This window comes from Melopsittacus undulatus, chromosome 11 (genome assembly GCF_012275295.1).
Source record: "Melopsittacus undulatus isolate bMelUnd1 chromosome 11, bMelUnd1.mat.Z, whole genome shotgun sequence".
In the NCBI taxonomy this organism is placed as follows: Eukaryota; Metazoa; Chordata; class Aves; order Psittaciformes; family Psittaculidae; genus Melopsittacus; species Melopsittacus undulatus.
This window is the reverse complement of record NC_047537.1, coordinates 7,137,305-7,157,441: the sequence shown is the minus strand read 5'-3', so window position 1 is coordinate 7,157,441 and position 20,137 is coordinate 7,137,305. Positions and strand designations below refer to the sequence as shown.

The following is a 20,137-nucleotide window of genomic DNA, read 5'->3' as shown; positions in this document are numbered from 1 at the left end:
TTAGACTTTGGATCAGGACTATCCATCCTTCTCAGGCATGGTTTTCCCTAGGATCGTAGAATCATAACTATAACCCTAACTATAGGGTTGGAAAGGACTTGAAGATCATCAAGTTCCAATCCTCCTGCCATGGGCAGGGACATCTCACACTAGCCCATGTCACTCAAGGCTCTGTCCAACCTGGCCTTGAACACTGCCAGAGCAAGATTCAGAGAAACACCCTACTACTCACCTCCAACTGTGTTCAGGCTTCATTACCCACTCAGATGGTCCTATATTAAAATGTTCCATTTGATGTATTATTTGTTTTAAATCCAAACACACACAAACACACACTGCACAACATTTTACCCACCTTTTAGTTATTTTAGTTGTTCTGTTTGATAACTCTCTTTAATTTGGCTTTATCCTTTCAAATTCAGGGTCTATTTGGTTATTGTGCTTTCCCCTCCCACCCTTCCCTTTTACTGCTTTTCCAGGTATCTTAGTAAGATTTTCTCATCTGTTTTCTGGACTTACATTTTTAGACATAGAAAGTGTAAGTGACACAAGGATTTCATTCACAGCCATGGAAACATAAGAAAGTAAAAGGGGTTCTTTCTTCCCCAAATAAAAAATGGACACGCGCATCTTTTAATGCCTCTAAGTTTCCTTGGAAATGTGTTTTCTGGTGCTTTGGTGTTTGTGATGATAAAGGTTTCCCAGTGTTACTGGAAAACCCAGAACCTGAGGCAAAAAAAAACAAATGCGTATTTGCCTTTAGGTTTATCAAAATTACATAGGATTTTGGCTTTCTCTGGTTTAGGGACTCTGTGGAAATACCTTAAAGATGTGTACCTCAAGATTTACAGGTGCTGGTCCTCCAGGGGTTAAGCTCTGGCATCACTGAAGGCAGCAGCATCTGATGTAAGACATGAACCAAAATAACCAAAGGGACCAGATCCCATTCTTCAGCAAGTGCTGAGACTCTGGTGAAAAGCCTTCCAAGGTGGAAATCCCAAAGTGAAGCCACCTGTGAGCTTCACCCACCCTCCACCTCTTACACGCCTTCTCACCAATGAGGCATTAGTGCTCCTCTCATAGGGCTGCCATCACCTTCTGTCCTCCAGCAAAGCTCAGCACAGGCTGTGTGAATAACTCCACATAAAGCTGGCATAAATCTCAACAGAAGATATATCTTTTATCTTTAACCATTTACTCCCACTATAGGAATAATGGTAGCTCTTTTACATTTACATATAACTCTTGTTTGATTCTTTGTTTTGATTGGTTTTGTCTCTTTGTCTTGGCACCTGCATAGCAGAAAACTTTACAGTTCATTACAGAAGATTACCCCTCCCTCTGCTCCTCCCTTTATTTACCCTGCTGCCCCTAAGGAGTAGCAAGCAACACCCCCAAGGTCAAGAGAGAGTAAGGTGTTCCCCTTTTATGACGGATTATAGAAATAACAAACATGCCTGACAGTTTTATACAGCTGCTAGAACGGGTTTAGTTTTTCAACAAATGAAGAATTTCCTCTTTTCTTTTCTCTTTTGTATATTAATTACATTTTACAAATCTCGGGTTTCCCCGTTACTTTCCCCCCAACTTTTCTTCCTTTTTAATTTTTCCTCTTTTTATTTCTTTTTTCTCTCTTTTATTGTACTTTTTTTTTACAGCAAAAGGATCAATCACCAACATGTCCATGGAAAAGTCTGGGTTAGCAGAGTTTGGCTGTCATCTGGTCCGACTGTTTGAGGATCTCGGTGTTGTACAGGTCTAGAGCATGGTTCACGCGGATGATCTCGCTGTTGGTGAGTTTCAGGCGGTGCTTGAGCATACAAGAGAACAGATCCAGCTGGGGCTTCCCCGGGGCCACAGGAGGTGCCAGTCTATTGATTCGGTCCCGAATATCCAGCAGCAAGAGCATGACAGAGGAGGAAGAATAGAACTGCCCGCCTTGCGTGTAGGACTGGTTGACCTGCTGCACAGCACTGCGCAGTAGGTCGGCGTTAAAACGCAGGCTGTAGCCATACACCTGCACATCTGAGATCTTGATGTAGAACTGACGCTTGGTGGGGTCAGAAAGGTCCACAGGCCCTTGGCCAGTCTCATTACGCAGTAGAGAGGGCAGCCGAGTCCGGCTGCGTAGGTAGATGTGAACAGTCTCAAAAAAGGTTTTCCACCGGTTGCCCAGTAGCAGGGTCCAGTTGTAGCACTGGCTGTTTTGGAGGCGGATTTTCTCCCAGCGCGGGTAGCCGTACTCCCCAAAGGGCATGTTCCAGCCCTCGGAGTGACTTCCGCTGAAGGGGTTGACATAGACAAAGAACATAGGGTCCAGGCTGCTGTTGCGCATCTGGCAGATTCGCATGGAGATCCCGATCACCATGTGGATGAAGTCCATCCGGTTCTTGTTGCTCTTCAAGGTGAGGGACATGCGTTTGCGCCACCTGGGGTCGAAGAAGGTGTCCAGGCGGATCTCGTTGCTGATGAAAGTGGTGTGCACATACAGGCGAGAGTCCATTTTCTGCAGCAGGTACTTCAGCTCTAGGTCTTGGAAGTCCAAGTCTGTCTCAAAGCTGATGAACTGCTCACTCCGCTCCGAGTCTACATTCTGAGGCTCGCAGCGACCCCGGTAAAGCTTATAGCCCTTGTTGCATGAGCCACAGAGAGAGATGTTGGCAAGGCTGCACATAGCACAGCTGTTGTTACCTCCGATGATGCAAGGGATGGGGCGCTGGCACAGGCTGGTGCCACCATGGCAAACACAGCTCCGTTGGCTTTCCAGAAAGGTCCCCCAGAACCCATTCTCATTGCAGTAGAGCAGAGACTGGACCCGTGTAAGCCATTCCTGTATTGTCCTGCAAGTAGGAAGAAGAAAGCCATTAACATGGTAGAGTTTCATAGAGTGTTATTGTCATCTTACTAGAAACACAGTGTTTTCAGGGATTCATCTGAAACAGAGCTCTAGGAACATCAATGCCCTGCTATGTCTCTATTTCTATATTTAATCATTCATCTGCTGTTTAATTCCTTGGTGGAGTTCACAAGCCTTATAAGAAATAGCTGGAAGTTAGAATTGATCAACTGAAGTCTCTCTCTTCATACTGCTCTAGGAGCTGAGACTGGCACAGTCTCCTGGCAAGGATCTCATCAGTCCTACAGTGACAAAGTTCAGCCATGGGAATAGAGCTGATAAAGCCATGCCAGAGGCTGAGGTGCTATCAGATATCACAGGTAAGCACAACTCCTAGGCTAGGAGGAGAAAACTCCCCTCCATGGTACTGGTAATTCCTGCATTCTTCATTTTAATGGGATGAGCAAAGCCAATGGTAACCTCTGCTTACAGTGCAGAGCTCAGGAACAGCAGAAAAGAGCATGGAAGTCAGGGTGCATAGAGACAAAGCTGCTAAAACAGCCTCTCTTTTAAAAGTCCACTGATAACTGACCACCTCTTCTCTGTAAAGCAGTTACACTTGCCCATGCCCAGGCCCCTCACTCCCCAAACTGCTCTATCAGCACCCTCCCTTCCCATCCTGCAGCCCTGGAACGACTCCTGTTGAATAACACTGGAACCCACGTCTGCCTTTGTATAATTCCCTTGCAATGCTGCCTTGTGGCCCCTTCTTCCCCCTTCCCACTGCCCTGGGGAAATCTCAGCACAGCAACTCCTTTCTCAGCATCCTTCAGCTGAAGGCCTTGTTCAGCCACCCGCTCCCTCCCTTTCCTCCACCACCCCCCAGCTAATGAATACTTCATTGTCTCCTCTGGGCAAGAAGTTCTTGGTAGTGCTGCAGTGAGAGGACTGACTAATGACAAATTAGGATTCAGTCCCTGTAGAACGGGAGGAGTGATTATGGACAGAGGCTCTCAGAGTTGGATTAGAGAAATTCATGGCACCTGCATCGCCTGACCTCCGAATAATCATTAAGCTGTAGGCTGTATCAAAGAAGGCATTAAATGATACAGCAGCAAAGAACAGCAAGATGATTAGGAGGAGGGAGCGAGTGGAGGGATGAGTGGAAACAGAGGAAAGCACTGGAAGGAAAGAAGTAGTCAAGGAGCAGAAGTAGAAAGGGTAGGGGGGGGAAATGCAGGTAGAAGGAAAAATGAGAGAGAAATGCCACAGGCAGGAGGAATAGGCATGGAGAAAGGAGGAAACCGAAACAGCAGCAACAACTGAAAGACAGGACAGGCAGGAATGAAAAGAAGCAGGAAAAACTGAGTGAAAGGAAAATAATTAGTGAGGAAAAAGGCAGTGAATTAGCAGGAAAATTGTGAAGCCTTGAATATGGGAAGAGTCAGCTTTCACATTCCTCCTGTGATACAGGGCTGCCTGGGTCTTTTTCCCTATCCACAGCTAACAGGAGCTCTCCTGCAAGTGGAAAAGACAAAGTTGGCTAGGGAGCTTGGTAGCAAGGCAATGACCCCTATAAATATCTGCTGCAGGGGGAGATGGCAACAGCCCTGGTCCCTAGAAGTGCACATGGCTCCTCCTGGTCTCTAGGACAGCTCTGCTTCAGCAGGGAGAGACAGCACAGCACAGTGTGTGTGCAAAACACGTTGCTGACCACAACAAGCACTCTCCGAACCATCCCCTGGGGGCTGGACTCTGCCTTCTGCTCATCAGTGAATTTTTGCTCACTTTTCCAGCAATACAAGTATTTTTTACCCTATCTGAAGCCTTATAGTTCCCTTTTGGAAAGTACCAAATGCACCTGAATTTAGCAAGGCACCCTGATTCCATGTTTCAGTCTCCCTAAGATGCTGTGGACCCACCTCAATTCCTCCATGCACCTCTTTGAAAGCTTCTAAGCCTGGAACTAGAGAATCATAAGCAAGAGAATGAACTAAAACCAAAGCAACCCTTCAATATATACACACAGGCTGTTTGGGGTCACTTGGTTGGGGGAACTGCTGAAGGGAAGCGCAAGGTTCCTGCATGCTGTCTCTTCCCATGGTTGGGCTTGATGACAATGATGAAAATCAGAGATTGCTTTGAAGGGAATATCTCCTGCAGCCCCAGACTTCATCTCTAGCTCCCACTCCCAATGTAAATTATACTAGGACAAGGAGAAGCCCAAGAGCACAAAGAAAATGAAGAGCTGAACCAGAGAGCTGGTGGCAGAGAGGTGGGAAATGTCCAGCTCCATCAGGCACCCTCTTAGCATCCCTAGCCCTGCCTATAAGGTAAGGGCAATATCTCCCTCATATCTATAGCTCTCCTCATGGCCACATTTATTGCTTTTTGGGGGACTGGGTTTCCAGATGAGGTAGCAATGGCTGCTCATAGGCCTAAGGGTTGTTTCTGAGGTGGGTTTGACAAGATATTGTCAGAGGTGTGCCTGTGTGCATGTGCTGCCACCACTTTCATACAGCTGTCAACAGCCTCTTACAGCTGCATATGCAAATGACAGCCAAACACAGGCTGAACAACTACCATGCCCAAATCCCAATTCCAGCTCTGTGCAAGTAAACTCAACTCTCCTGATTTCCCCTTGCACAGGATTACCAGCATATTTGTGCAGTGTTGGCTCAATGCTTTACACAGGTTTTACATGTTGATAATACCATTGAGTTCAAAGGACAAGGACTTCAGGGGGCATGATAAAAACTGGAGTCAGTTGACTGTCTGTCTGAGGGGAAAAAAAACCCAAACTCTATCATTCCATCCTTCTCTTACACTAACAGGGGAAATTCTTTACTGTTAGGGTGGTGAGGCACTGGAATGGGTTCCCCAGGGAGGCAGTGAATGCTCCATCCCTGGCAGTGGTCAAGGCCAGGTTGGATGAAGCCTTGGGTGATATGGTCTAGTGTGAGGTGTCCCTGCCCATTGCACGGGGGTTGGAACTGGATGATATTAAGGTCCTTTCCAACCCTAACTATTCTATGATTCTATCTCAGCTGATATTTTGCAATCGAAACCAGTTATTTTCCTCTTTCCCAGGTCCACTTTGTGGAGGAAGGATGGGAGGAGACCAGGAGAAAGAGGGCTGAGGCATTTTCTGGTGGATATATATGTCTTAGCACTCAGCAAAGACACAAGTAGGACAAAAAAAAAAAAGAGCCTACCAACCATCTGCTGATGGCAGCAATAAAGGATGTAATTAAATGAAAATGCAGCATCCAGGGCAGAGCTGGGCATCGGCTACAAACATGACAATGGGAAGTGTGAGAAAATGAGAGAGAGGAAAAGCGGTATAAATTATCCCATTTTATCTTGTAACTGGGGCAGGATAAGAATATACGGAGACACAGCCACAGCCCTTGAGCTGACAGGAGGTAAACTTCCTAAAACACATCCCTGTGATGGCTCAGCCTCATGTGAATATAACCAAGGGATGTCAGGGCAGAAGGAAGCTGGAAAGAGGGAAAGAGCTACTTTAAAAGCTAAAAGCCAGCAGCAGAGAAGCCATTGGTTTTCATTTTAATTATTTTCTCTTTCATTAAAATGTCATAGGTTTATCTTTCTCCCTCTTCATATCATTGCAAATGTTATTTTGCCTAATATTTGCTACCTCTGCTAGTTCAAAGTGTAAAGTACCAGAGCATGTGAAAGTGAAAAAAAAGGGAAACTAAGTCTTCAAAGGTCACTGTCAAGCAATTTTACATTCAGCTGTAATATCTTACATTCCAAAACTAAAATGAAAAAGAACTACATCCAGGGAAAGTGGTGACTGAGAGTTATTTTGTGGTGTTACCTTGCTGGTGCTCACTGGAGACATGCAAACATTGCATAGAATGGTTTGGATTGGAAAAGACCTTAAAGATCATCCAGTTCCAACCCCCTGCCATGGGCAGGGACACCTTCCACTGGAGCAGCTTGCTTCAAGTCACATCCAACCTGGCCTTGAACACTGCCAGGGATGGAGCAGCCACAGCTTCTCTGGGCACCCTGTGCCAGTGCCTCAGCACCCTCACAGGGAAGCCCCATGGCAATGGTAGGAATGGGGGTCCAGGTAACCACAAAGAGCTGTTTCACCATTTAAAACCTACGTGTTGTGCCAAAAAGCCCATGTTTTGCAGGCCAATGTTGGGCTTTCAGATCAGAAACAAAGCTCAGGTTATACCAAAAAGTGATGAACATTTTTATTTCCTCCTGACTTCAGGATGAATCAGGTCTGGGGAGGGGAAGAAGCTGATGGGTGTCCCTTGAGACAAAGCTATGGCTTTGGTGTAGATGTTGTCTGAGCTCATTAGAAAAGCAAAACATAGCAAAACAAAACCAGAACCCAAAGAGACAAAAACCCCCACAAAAAAACAATCAGAAATCTGAGCCAGAAGGACAGATTCCATTTTTTTTAGTTGCAAGAGTAAAAGGTAGGGATTTAACAACTTCTTTGCGAACTCACCTTCCTCTTTGCAACCAGCACTAGCTGCTGTGGAGGTACTTTTGGGCTTTCAGTGTGGCACAGTGAAGTGAAAAAAGCTATTTTTACTTGCAACAGCTGCGAGATGTATTCTTAACTAATGACAATCTGGCTGGAGCCCAGAACATGTAGCAGCCCCCCTTCCTTTGGATGTTATTTATATTTTACATCCATAATGCAGCCATAGGTACTCATTCAACATTGATGCTTTAACAGCTGAGGGGCGCTTCGTTTTTCAGACTAACAAACTTGCCTGCAAAGAGGTGGTTTTTAAGCAAAAGCAGCAATATTTATGTGTATATATATTAAAAAAACATATATTTGTAAATATAACCATATAAATATGTATTTTTATAGCCTTCCTTGCTATTGCAAAAGGTCAAAGTCCTTTCCAACCCTAACTATTCTATGATTCTATGGAGAATCAGCCTAATTGCCAAAATCCCTGCTCTTTCTCTTGGGATCACCACCTCCTCCTTTCCCTGAGGACCATCAACAGTAACTGTATTTCTTTTTTCCATTGCTTTTGAATATATAATGCAAGGTTGCTATAAAAGAGAGAGGCTTGCTCTAAATAGAACCTTTCCATCCTTTCAAAGCCATTGGCATGCTTGATAAGCATCTGTCATTCTGTACAGTAACAATTAGGAAATTAGAGTATTTCCAGGCTTTGGTGAAAGGCACAGTGAAACGTATACCTCTTCTGCTACATATCTACTGAGCTGCTCCCCTGCCTCGCTACAAATGCAGCATGACAAATAAGAAAGGAAATGATAATATGCCTGCTGGTGTTGACTTAAACAAATCAAGCACATCAGTCAGTTAAAAACCCAGCTGCCGTCAGCCACTTCATCCTCCTTCCCCCAGATTTTGCACTATTAGATGGAGGCTGCCTTTCTGCGTGGCTGACTCTTTAAAATAGAAGAGAAATGCTAAAGATGTATTTAGCTGAATGCTTTGCAGCACCCTGGTTGGCTGGATATTTGCTTACTGCTGCTTCACTTTGTTGTTGTTGTGGTACAACGCAGAATCGTGCCTGGATGTGCTTGTGATTCCTCCACCACTTGGCTTGGTTCTAGCGGCTCAGCCAGCTGGCAGGAATGGGCCTATTTTAGGAAGTTTTCCAAAGGCTTTTTTTCCCCTAATTTCTTAAACTTAATAGATATTTCTCCTCATCCCTAGTAAGTCTGTCGAGTCTTTGCCCAGAAACATGAGATTTCTTGGTAATTAAAGAGATGTTAAACCCTGGAAGAGTTTCCTAAGCTGTGCAGTGATGAAACAAAAGCTCAGTGTGTTTAGTGGCCAGGGAGCTGGATGATAACAGGGGACAGCAGTCAATCTCTTAATTTTCTCCTGAATTTAGGTAATGAATGAGATGAAAAAGATATCCCTCCCTCCCCCCCCAAATTAACTTGGCTTAATCCTGTCAAGAGAAACATAGATGAAAAGGCACTTGGACTCCTTTATTCCAAGATTTTCAGTGTTACTTCAGACAATGTAAAAAGAAACATCGAGAGATGTTTATTAAAATCTACTGCTATAAATCTCCAAAAAAATGACTGGAAGCAAACTTAAACTGAGCTGAAAGGAGCCCCCAGCAGGCCAGTATTAGATATCAATACCTACTCAATCAATCAATATCAATCAATAGTTGCTGTAGCTGTAATCTACTGAGATTGGTAGGCTTCTGATCAGTACAGTTTTGCAGGTTCACTCTGTGTTTTGTAGAAGAGATGTGATTTATTCCAGATGAAACTAAAGCTTCTCTTTCACTCTCACTGTACTCACTGAGGAGCACAACTCCAAAATGGGCTGAAATATCCTGTGCTCTGTATATCCATCTCAGCAGCAAATGGAGGCTTAAAGCTTGGCTGTAGTATACGAGCAAAACTGCTTAAAAAGCAGCTTAGTCTGCTTGGCTGTCTGGTTTTAGCCTTGCAATATTCCTGCAGAACACCACAAAACAAGTGGGTGTTCTTTGTCTGGGTAGCTAAGACCACACAGAAGGGATATGAATATAGGTGTGTGATAAAGGTTACTTACACATCCAGAGGTTTCAAAACACTCCCAGTCTTTACCATTTCCCCCCACACCTCCATGTAGCACATCCTATATCCAAACACTTAGGCTGTTGGGTTTAGGTCAAAGCATAGGTTTGGGTCCACCAGTCACCCCTCACACCATACCCATCCCCAGTGAAGGGTGAAGGTACCTTTCTCTAGGCAGCTGGTGGTTAGGATTGTGCCGACACCGGACACTGAGGCCAAAGAGTTTGCGGGCAGTGCGCTGGATCTTCTGGCGCTGGGCTTCCAGGGAGCTCTGCAGCAGCTTGTAGCGGTTCTGCAGATCCCAGTCATTCCCCCAGTGCTGGTGGATGCTCCCAATGGTCAGGAAGTGGTTGCTAGGTAGCCTTTTCATGAAGGATTTAAACTCATCTGGAACACACAAAAATGTGGAGAAATACAAAGGTTTCTGAACTGTGACAAAGCTTCAAAGGTTTCCATTAACAGGATGACTTTAGACTGACAGAGGGGAGATTAAGATCAGACATTAGGCAGAAGCTCTTCCCTGGGAGGGTGTTGAGGCGCTGACACAGGGTGCCCAGAGGAGCTGTGGCTGCCCCATCCCTGGCAGTGTTCAAAGCCAGGTTGGACACAGGGACTTGGAGCAGCTGCTCCAGTGGAAGGTGTTCCTGCCCGTGGCAGGGGGGGTGGAAATGGATAAGCTTTAAGGTTCCTTCCAATCCAAACCATTTTATGTTTAGCTCACTGGTCTAACATTCTTCCCCAGGAATCCCAGTAATTCCATGGCTGTTGCTGCTCCTACATGAGAATTTAAACCCAGAGAGTATTAGAGTGAAACAATTCATTTAATGCATGGAGACAAAAAAAAAGGAGAATAAATTCCCTGGGGCATGGGATCATAGTTTAGGGGTTATGAGCAAAAAGCAGGGAGTTGTAATCATTGTCAGTTAAAGAGTACTCATTTAAACTGTGTTTTAGCTGCTCCTAAAATGATGCTTGTTGCTGAAGTCAAAACACTTTGTGTTAAAATAAGAGGAAAAAAAGGGCTTTTTAAAAGTCCCCAGAGGAAGGGTTTGGATTGTGTTCCAATGTCCTGCTTCTCATCTTTCAAAAAGAGCATTTGATTCTTCTTTTCTCATTTACTTCATTTGAAGTTAAATGAATTGTTTTCTGTAACAATAAAAATAAAATCAAGCAATTTGCAGGGCCAAGGTCAAAACTAAATCTGTCAATTTTAGCCAAAGGGAAAAAACTAATTGAACCAGATACATGTTGTTAAATGTTGGTTTGTGATCACTTTAGTTCTGTTTGCTTCTGTTTGATAATAACCCCCCCCACCCCCATTATGTTAGGTTTGTTTGAGGTTTTTTCATTACAAAATAGCATATAGAGATGCTAGTTCTGTTCATGACCACCCCTTCCTAACTGAGAAGTACTGTTTGCTTAGACACATTATCAGGCTGGAACATCCTCATATAGAAAAACCAGACAGTTCCAATTTCCTCATCAGAAAATCACCCAATTTTTGACACCAGAAAGCAGTGTTTGGCACAAAGAGAACTGGAGAAATGCGATGAGTGGACCAACAAAACCCCTGCGGAATGCAATAAAGATAAGTACAGTTTTGAACCAGGAGAGAAAAATCTCATGCATTAGTATAGGCTTGGAAACAACCAGTTGAGTAAGAGCTGCTAGAAAGGTCCTGGGGGTTATGGTTGGCACCATGCTAAAAGTGGGTTAAAACTTTTTCTCACTGGCAGCAACACAAACTGTATACTGGGCTAAATCCAGTAGGCTGCAGAAGTTAATATTCCCCTCTTCTTGGTATTGCTAAGGCTACATCTGCATTTCTGTGCCAGCTTTAGGGCCACCCAATTAGAGATGGGTGTTGAGAAACTGGGAAGCCACAGCAAAGGACTTACTGTGGTGGTCAAGGGTCACAAGTCCTACAAGGTCAGGCAGAAGAAGCTGCGCTTGTTAAATCTGGTAAAGAGGCCAAGGGGCAATCTAATTACAGCCTACAACTGCTTAAAAGGTACTAACACATATGAAGGGGAAAAACTCTTCTTACTAGAGACAGTTGATATAACAAGAAGCAATAGCTTGCAGATTGAGCACTTCAAATGATTTATTGAACAACTTCTTCACTTGGAGGTAATGCAGCACTGGAATGTGCTACCCACAGATGTTAAAGAACACTTTAGACTGCTAAAGAGAACCATGGCTGACCTGATCTAGTAGTGCTAGTGGCAGTCGTTTTTCTATAGGGAGGTTGGACTACAGCCTTGCTATACACTCCACAAAGCATCCAACAAGAAATGCAGCCATCTTTTCCTGTAAGTTATCTACATCATTTTTCTTCCTTTCCTAATCCTTTATTGAAACTCCTTCATCCCATTTTCAGAGGAGAGGACAATAGCCAGAAAGTGAAAGCTCGAAAAGGCTGATGTCTTTTCAATAAAGAGAAATAATCCATAGAATTATTGAAGAAAATCAGACTAGATAATTGACAAGCTATCATACAACGCTTATGGATATTTGTCTAACAGATTCCTTATTATTCAGTAACTTGCAGTTCATGTTTAACTGCCTAACAAAGAATATCTGTGTTAGTCAGTACCATCATTACCTAGATGCTAAATGGGTGTTCATGTCATACTCATCACATGGTGAAGCTGAACACCTAATAAAGCTGATCGCCATCATTGCACTATCAAGATCCACGGGACATCTGCTTGTCTCCTTTCTTTCCCCAAGATAATGGAGATATACTTTGTTTTTAATCATCTCCAAGGTTTTCACTCTCTTTGCAATGCTGCTTTGTCCTCCCCAAAAATGATTCTCTCCTCTTCAGTGGTCTTCTGAAACTATCATCCTGTATAATTGCTTCTGTTGACCATGTTGATTACTCCTGGTACATTTCAGCAGTAAAAGCCTTGCATTTGCTTCCCGCCCCTTATAAATCAATTTCCTCAAAAGCCTGTTTGTGCAAAAGACCAAGCTCTTTTTCCCTCTGATGATGAATGTGCTACATTTTTCATAGAGACGGGTAAGGGAGAAATTTCAGTGCAGTGTGCACATTTTGATACTGCAGTGCAACGCTGGGGGGAAAACAAATGAGCAAAGAAAGCTGGCAAAAGAAAAGCTGGACAGGGTTGGCTTTATAAAGAGGGGAGTGAAAAAAAGGAAAATACTTTCAAAAATGAATAGTTTCTTCATGTCTCCAGCACTCTCTCTGGAACTATCTCAAGACTATGGCTGCCTGGTGCTAAGTCTTATGCCTTTCTGGGAATAGTTCGTTCTTAACCCTGAGACTTCCCAATTAATTAATCCATCTGTTTGCATTTGGGTTTGTTCTATTTATCTGCTCAGAAAGTGTTGATGATGGTCAGGACTACATCTCCCATAATCCCATGGCATCTCTTTGTGTTGAGTCACCCTGTCTCTGCAGGCAGTCCACTGGCAATGACTCAGCATCACAGATGGTACAGGGCAGAGGGTCCAGCCTCTGGAGAGCATCACAGGGAAACGGCCTCATCAAACATCCCTTTCAAAAGTGAGACTTTTGTTTCTCCACTGCTTGTCTTTTCAGTTAAAAAAAGAATTAAACTACTTTTCCATCAGAAAGCAATAATACTGAAAAAAAACCCAAAAAACAACAAAACCAATCCCTGACTTTTAATCAAAAGGCTGTTTTAAAACCTAGAATCGCAGCCCTGATGCAGAAATTTTTGGCCAGCCATACTTAAATGTCAAGAATAAGGTAGTGTTGTTTTTCTCCATTTACACATGAGCAACGAAGCACAGGACTGAGAGCTCCTGAGCTGATTTAAAGCAGCATCAGTTCACTGCAACCTCCTTGACTTTGAAGATACCATCCCAAATCACACCACCTCTTGATTTGCCCTGCACGATTCTTGCAAATTGACAAAGGAATCCAACACAGATCAGAAAGAGAATACAGATCTTTCAGGCTATCTGCAGCTTCCTGCACGAATGGTATTTGTTTTCAGAGCACTTGTGTGCCTTTCAGCCCACTTTATTGGAAAAGCCTTCAGATGTCATTAGAGATTTCTTTTCTGCTCTTCATAATGAAGAAAATCCTCTAGTTATTGGGAATATTTATTAAAACAAAAGCAGCAAAATACTAATACTAGAGTCTTTTGTGGTAGCCACTTTCATCTCCAAGGATAAGTTCACGCATGATGCAACAAAGTGATGAATGAGATGCAGCAGCTTTAAACATAAAGATAATCACTCCATCTAGCCCTGAGAAGCCTTCAGCCCTGGGTGGAATATGGCTACAGCACAGCAGAGAATTGCACTGCAATGTGTCACTTTAACACAGCAAATGAAAAACACCTTCTCGTGTTGAAATCTCAAGGGGAGGGAGACTGAATATAATTATCTTTGCTTAGATCTAAGTCTTTGCTTGGGTTGAGTGCAACAAGTACACAATGTAACAGTAAAACTATCACTGTGGGACTGTAATTCTTCTCTCTTCATAGGGCTCTCCCCTTCTAAGTGTCTGGGTTAGATCCCCTGGGAGTGTAAAGGGGTTTGATGAGTGGTGGCCATGTGTGGCTCTTGAGCATCTTGCATGAAGACCCTCTGCCAGAACTAGCAACACATAACTAGTGGCAGAGCTGTGCCGGCAGCTACTGCCAGGAATCCTAAATTGCATAGCACTGAGCAAGCAGAAGCTTCTGAAAGCATCTTTTCTGGTTTACTCTTGGGTACCTGCTCCATCCATGAACCTCCCAGAAAACCACTGACCTCTTCCACTAGTGACCTGCTTCTGGAACTGCCCAGCCTTGTGGATCCCCATAGTGTAGAGGTGGATCTTGTCAAGACAGTAGCCAGCCTCACGTCATTAACTACTACTCTAACTTTGCTCATCTGAGCACCAAGTTGACAGCATGAGCTGGACATAAGAATCTGTACAACAGAAGGCACATCAGCAGGGTTCACATATCCAAGCATGAAGCAGTCCTCAACAGCCCATTGAGGAAACATCATAGGCCACTTCATTTCAATCATTAAAGGAATTATGGTGACCTTCAACATGAAGAAAGAAATTGCTGCTGGGAGACTTCTGAAGAAGCATTGAACAGAGCTAGATGGTCCCTTCCTCATACCTTTCTTTCCTACCATGGAGACCTGGACAGTTTTGACCATAATCATTAAAGAAAATGGGTTGGAAAGTACCTGGCTAACAGTAAGAGATGTGAGGTAGCACAGGGATAAATTCTTGATTAAGTTCCACTTAGTGCCCATATGGCTTTAGGGTAAGGAGACCACTTGCTAAAGCAAAGGCTATAATTGCACTGGTATGGTTGCTCCTCAAGCCCTTGAGGATGCGTACTACCCAACTATTACAATACACCTACAATGGGTGTTACCAGCATCGACATGGAATAAACTTCTCTGACGCCCCAAGGACACACTGGGAGAAAATGGAGGGAGAAGAAACATTCATATCAGCGGACACTGGCACTGTAGGAGAGAGAAGTAATTTTCCCTTCTCCTCTCTATCTCAAATGAGGTGTCATCTGGCCTGTGCTCTCTCTCTCTGAATTGCCTTTCACCAAAGCAGAATAAATCATTCATGCAAATCTGAAAAGCAATTTCTGCATCATTCATATTGTGGAAGTTTCTCTGTAGAACTATTAAAGAGAGAGTCTGAGGTGGATTGGTATGAAAAATCAGATTTTTAATCAAACAAATTCATCCACAGGGAATATCTGCTTACACATAGAATTGTGTGTGGTGTGTGGTTTTACCTGTGTGTGTGGAATAGAGAAAAAAGGCACTCCCTCAAGACTAACATCACATCTTTTGGGTCAATATCCTCTACTTTTTTGTCCAAACTGGAGCATTATACTGAGAGAAGAAAAGATCCTGAACTGGTATAATCTGATATGCTTTGCTTGAAACAAATCAATCAGAAAATGAGTTTTGCTCAATTACCTGAATTCTCCAGATCTTTATAGGCTTCTGTCCAGGTCTTGCCCATGTTTGCTAACGTGTACTCCATGATCTGGATGTCGGTGATTGGGCAGTTGCACTGCGGGAACTCCTCCGCACACTGGCAGCCGCATTGGCTGTTCCGGCAGATGTACTCCCCTTCGCCATTACACATGATGTAGCTCAAGGCAGACTGGACAAACTTCTCCTGTAAATACTGAGGGAAGATGATCTGGAGACCTGGCATTGAAACAGGAGGTGGGGATGTGGGAAGAAGAAGAAAAAGTCATTTCAGGTACCTGTTCTGCTTTCAAAACGTGTTTCATTAACAGCTTGGGAAAGTGATGCTGAGGAATTAAAAGCTGCTGGGATATTTCTCTTGAAGCTGTCACAAGTAAGGAAGGTAGGGTACAAATTGCATGTCTCCAGTGCAAGGAGTGACTTAGCTAAGAGTAGAGCCCATCTGCTCTGTGAGAGAACAGTGACAAGTAACTCCCCTCTCCCCAGCACCCAGTATACCCGTTTCATCCCAGTCCTGGCTCCCAGTATAGTACAAAACATCTGAATGCGAAGCCACCTCTATTCCCAGGTGTGGGAGGTTTATACTTTGCAACAAAATGTTCAGAAGTGATGAACAGAATTATGCTGTTCTGACCTGTTTTGAGAGAGACTAAACAAGTTTTGTACCACAGAAACAAGGAAACTGCACACTGAAGGAGAAAGAAAACAGAAGAAAGGAAAATAATACAAGGAGGGATTTAGAAAAGACCCTTGCAGAGTTAAGTGCCCAGCTCCCACAGTATAAATACCGGAGTTGGGTACCGGAGTCTTTGCAGCTTACTCCCTGCTAGGAAGGCTATTTGCCAAATCCTATAAAAGTGCAAATGGATTTAGTGCCAGTGATTTCAGTGGTGTTCTGAAGATTTACATTAGTGGAGAGCTCTATCCCCATATCTCTTTCTCCATCTGAGTGTTTGTGTGTCCATCCATCTATACAGGCATTAGTGTAGGTGGATGCTTGCTCAGGTACCAGCAGGCAGGATAACAGTTTGAGTGTTTGCCCTGTGTGCAGTGAGCTTGTTTTTCCAGCCTTCTTTTTCCAGTCCCTGTTTCCACGCTCCCTACAGATATCCCTGAGGATCCACAGCTGTTTTCTTCTACCTGGTGAGTCCTGTTTGTCAGACTCAGTCAGTGTCTCCGGTGCATGAGGCAGAGATGACAATAACTCTGAGAGAGCATTCACAGGAAGCCTGGACCAGTTACCTTCTTCATAAAAAGGCACAGGGATTTTGGAAGAGCAGATACAGGAATTTATGGCTTGAGCAGCAGCACTGAACTCCGGTGTAATGAAGGCACGCAGGTCAATTACCCATCTGTTGGTGTTTCTATTGTGCTGAATTATTGTTATCTGTTGCTGACAGCTCATTGGAGTGGAATGAAAATAAGACAATAATTCAGAGGATGAGAGTGTACAGGAAGAGCAAGAGGGGCTGTGACTCCTTTCAGGAGTTCAGGCCTATCTCTGTGATGGGGCATGGTCACCCCAAGCAAGAGGAAAGCAGTGGGCTTTGCCCTTGGGACCCCCATTACCCTTTTGTTTTGGTTCCACAGAAACACCTCAGCCTTGACAAGGAACCTTTGGAAGACCAAGCTCAGGGGGCATCAGGAGGCTGCTGAAGGCACAGGGACCTCTGCTTCCTCTCCCCTCCTGTTATTGCCAGGGCACATAGTGATACCAGGAGGCACATGGCAGTACCATGCCTGGTGGCAGCAACTGCCCCACTGTCTGACCTAATCCACAGCACAGCATGGAATGATGGCAGCCACCAAGCACAATGAACACAGAACAGCCTTCAGCAGGAGAAGACATTTGTGACACTTGCACAGGGATTTCAAGCCCAGCATTTGGAAGATCATGTGTGCGTAGATCCTGCTCCTTTTCTGTGGTGCGTGAAAGGGAGGAAGCATGCAAGAGGCTGAGCCCCAGTTCACAGCATCCCTGTGAACACCTCAAAACTTGTCTGAGATAATTTTGAGGTTATTTGGGCTTTCCCGAGATATTTCACAGAGAAAAGCTCAGCTTTCCTCCTGTGGTCTTCAGGAAGCACTAAAGTTCAATCTCTTTTAGGGATTTATCTGAAGCAACCACCTCACAGGGATGGTCCCTTTTCACACCTTCACACTGGTGTTAGGGATGGTCCCACCTGCCAAGCTCCAGGAACTTTCCTTCAGGATGGAAAGAAAGTGAAGTGCTGCTGCAGAATGGAGATCTACAAAAGGGGATTGGAGAGCCTGAAGGCTGCTGTGGTCACTGAGCTGGCAAGCCCACAAGAGAGGGGGGATGAACTCCTTGATGTGCATTGATCCTGTGTGTTAACGGTCCATGTCCTATGAATAAATCTTTCCACTCTCTGGTTCACAGAGGAACAACCTGCCCTGGCCTCAGCCTTTGAATATGAAACCTAAATGATCACAGGTTCTTCTGCTCACCCTATTTTCTCTTTGAATTTTAAACCGACAAGCTGTTTGGTCCCAGCTACAAATGAAACTGGCTTTAGAGTTGTTTCTTTCGTGGAGTGCATAGGGGTAGAAAAAGGCAACTAAAGTTTCAGTGGAAGCACTGCCCATTGCAATGGTCAATGACTGTGTATGTTAGCACGTACAGAAACACGAATACCCAATAACTTCCAAAAGATGGCACAAGCTCATCCTGCATTACAGAGTGCCTCATGTGAATGCTCTCTTTTTGCCCATAAAACTCGTGGTCTCTAAAGAAGCCTTTCCAGGATCTTCTCTTTAAGAAATAATCTCAGATTTAAAAGGCAATCATCCCTGCATACACTTAGCACCAATTCAAAAGAACACTTATATATAAATACTGAACTTTAATCAGGTAAGCAGCTCTGCTGGAACCCAGTAGCTAATTGTAGCATTTAACAAGCTGCATATATTCAAATATGTGCTTAGACCAGGAACTAGTGACACACAAATCCAGCTGCTCATCCAAACACAAGTGTGCACACTCCAAAGCAAAAGCCCTGACTTTAAAACTGCACATATGACTCAGAGATATTCCAGCCAGGAATTTCTTTGTGGAAGAAATCTTTGTTAAGGCTACTGATAAAGGAACCTCATGTCAGCAGCCAAGCAGGGGGGCAACCTTACAGGCTGAGATACTGGGACCATTTTCATGGGATGAGCACCTCAGCCCAAGCCAGGGTGCATAAGGAATGGGCTCATCCCCCACAGCAGCCTCAGGAGCTGATGAGAGATGCAGAAGGTAGGTGTGCTGGTGACAAGTGTTAAGGTAACATTGATCAGAAGGAGGAATTCTGCCACTGTATAGCATGAAGTTCCCCTTTAAAAATGAAGAGCAGCACAGATTTGATATAAGTTTGCCTTAGATAACTACAGGCAGAATATGAAGTGTCTCACAAGGGGATGTGTCCTTAATTCACCTAGAAAAAACTATTAGAGAGAGATGTTTGCCTTTGGACTGTATATAAAAGGCTTCCTGCATTAAAAGAGGTAAATTTCCCAGCCCTAAATTGGAGCTATTTGAAACATTTTCCACAGAAGAGTTCTCTGTTGAAAATGCAGTTTCATTGAAGCATTTGGTGAGAGCATGTTGACTCCAAAAGCACTTTTGACAGTGAAAGGTCTAAATGTATTTCTTTTCTCCTTCCTCATTTTGTTTCACTGAAAAGCTGAACTGTTTCGTGTTGTCATTACTGCTCTGCTCATCTTGGCAAAGGCTTTAGTATTAATTGTAATGCAAATCTTAATATTCTATTACCACATTTGATGTAACTACCTAATATGCACTATTTCCTGTTTAATGTCAGAATCTTTAGAAGAGCACAGAAGGATTTTACCTTGTTGAAATAGTGCCATGTTGCAATATTGACATATACTGTCACAGTGTCCAAGAGGATAAGCCTCTGGAATTTTAATATTCCCAAACCTTTCAAAGTGATGCATTTTTTTTCCCCCCACTCAAATGTTCAAATTTCAGGCTAGGACACTTTTCCAGGGAACAAATTCCTGTCCTACTAGACTACAGAGCTGTTAGCATCTTCCTTTCCTATGCTCCAATTTACTCCTTTTCCCAGGCAGCTCATGCATCAGCCACACTGGAGGCAGGGACAGAAGGACACAAAGTGCAAGGAACTGCAGTCACCTGGAAGATCCTGGCCCACCACAGGATCCCCCCCATCCCTTGCAGGGGAGCTGCATCACCCCACAGCCCTCCTTATGTACGGGATAGAGAACCTGCCTCCGGGTAAGAAAAATGGAAACCTAAGCTAGTATGATAACATATGTACTATGTGATAAAATATATACTACGATGTACCTGTATATATACTCCAAACACACATGCAGATATATGCTGGGTCCATGTGGATACTGGTTTATAAATGAGTGATGCTTTTCAGTCTGTGCCGAACCAGACACCCTGCACTGTGCAAACATCCAGGTCCTCTCTCAAAATCTCCAGGCTGGCTGACCTTCTTGAGCCCTACGTGCAGCAGGAAGGTAGCTTAGCTCTGGGTCTGGCCATTGCACCTCCTAAAGGGCACATCTTTGGAGTCAGAACTCTCAGGGCTGGGCAGCAGTAAGTGTAGAAACAGAAATCCTCCCTGTCACGAAGAAGCTGCTCTTTTATTGAACCGGCCTCAGAGCTGGAGTGACATGAAGGTAGAAACATGGATTTCTGTTAGCAGCTTATGCTCGGCTGCTAATCAGATCAGAGGAGACTGGGTCACGATCCATTACCTGCAGCCTTGTGACTAATTC

At 44.1% G+C, this 20,137-nt stretch overlaps 1 protein-coding gene across 3 annotated transcripts in view; it reads right to left on the bottom strand.

The window, feature by feature from the left end:
• Window positions 1-1,155: 1,155 nt before the first annotated feature.
• BRINP1 (BMP/retinoic acid inducible neural specific 1) overlaps window positions 1,156-20,137 on the bottom strand; it is a 106,575-nt gene continuing 87,593 nt past the window's right edge. For all 3 annotated transcript variants that reach the window (XM_031045904.2, XM_034067970.1, XM_005145615.3), the window contains 3 exons: window positions 15,344-15,580; window positions 9,562-9,784; window positions 1,156-2,840 (listed from right to left, as the gene is read on the bottom strand). In XM_031045904.2, coding sequence (XP_030901764.1) covers window positions 1,700-2,840; window positions 9,562-9,784; window positions 15,344-15,580 — 1,601 coding nt within the window. In that variant the 3' untranslated portion in view covers window positions 1,156-1,699. The remainder of the gene's footprint in view (window positions 2,841-9,561; window positions 9,785-15,343; window positions 15,581-20,137) is intronic.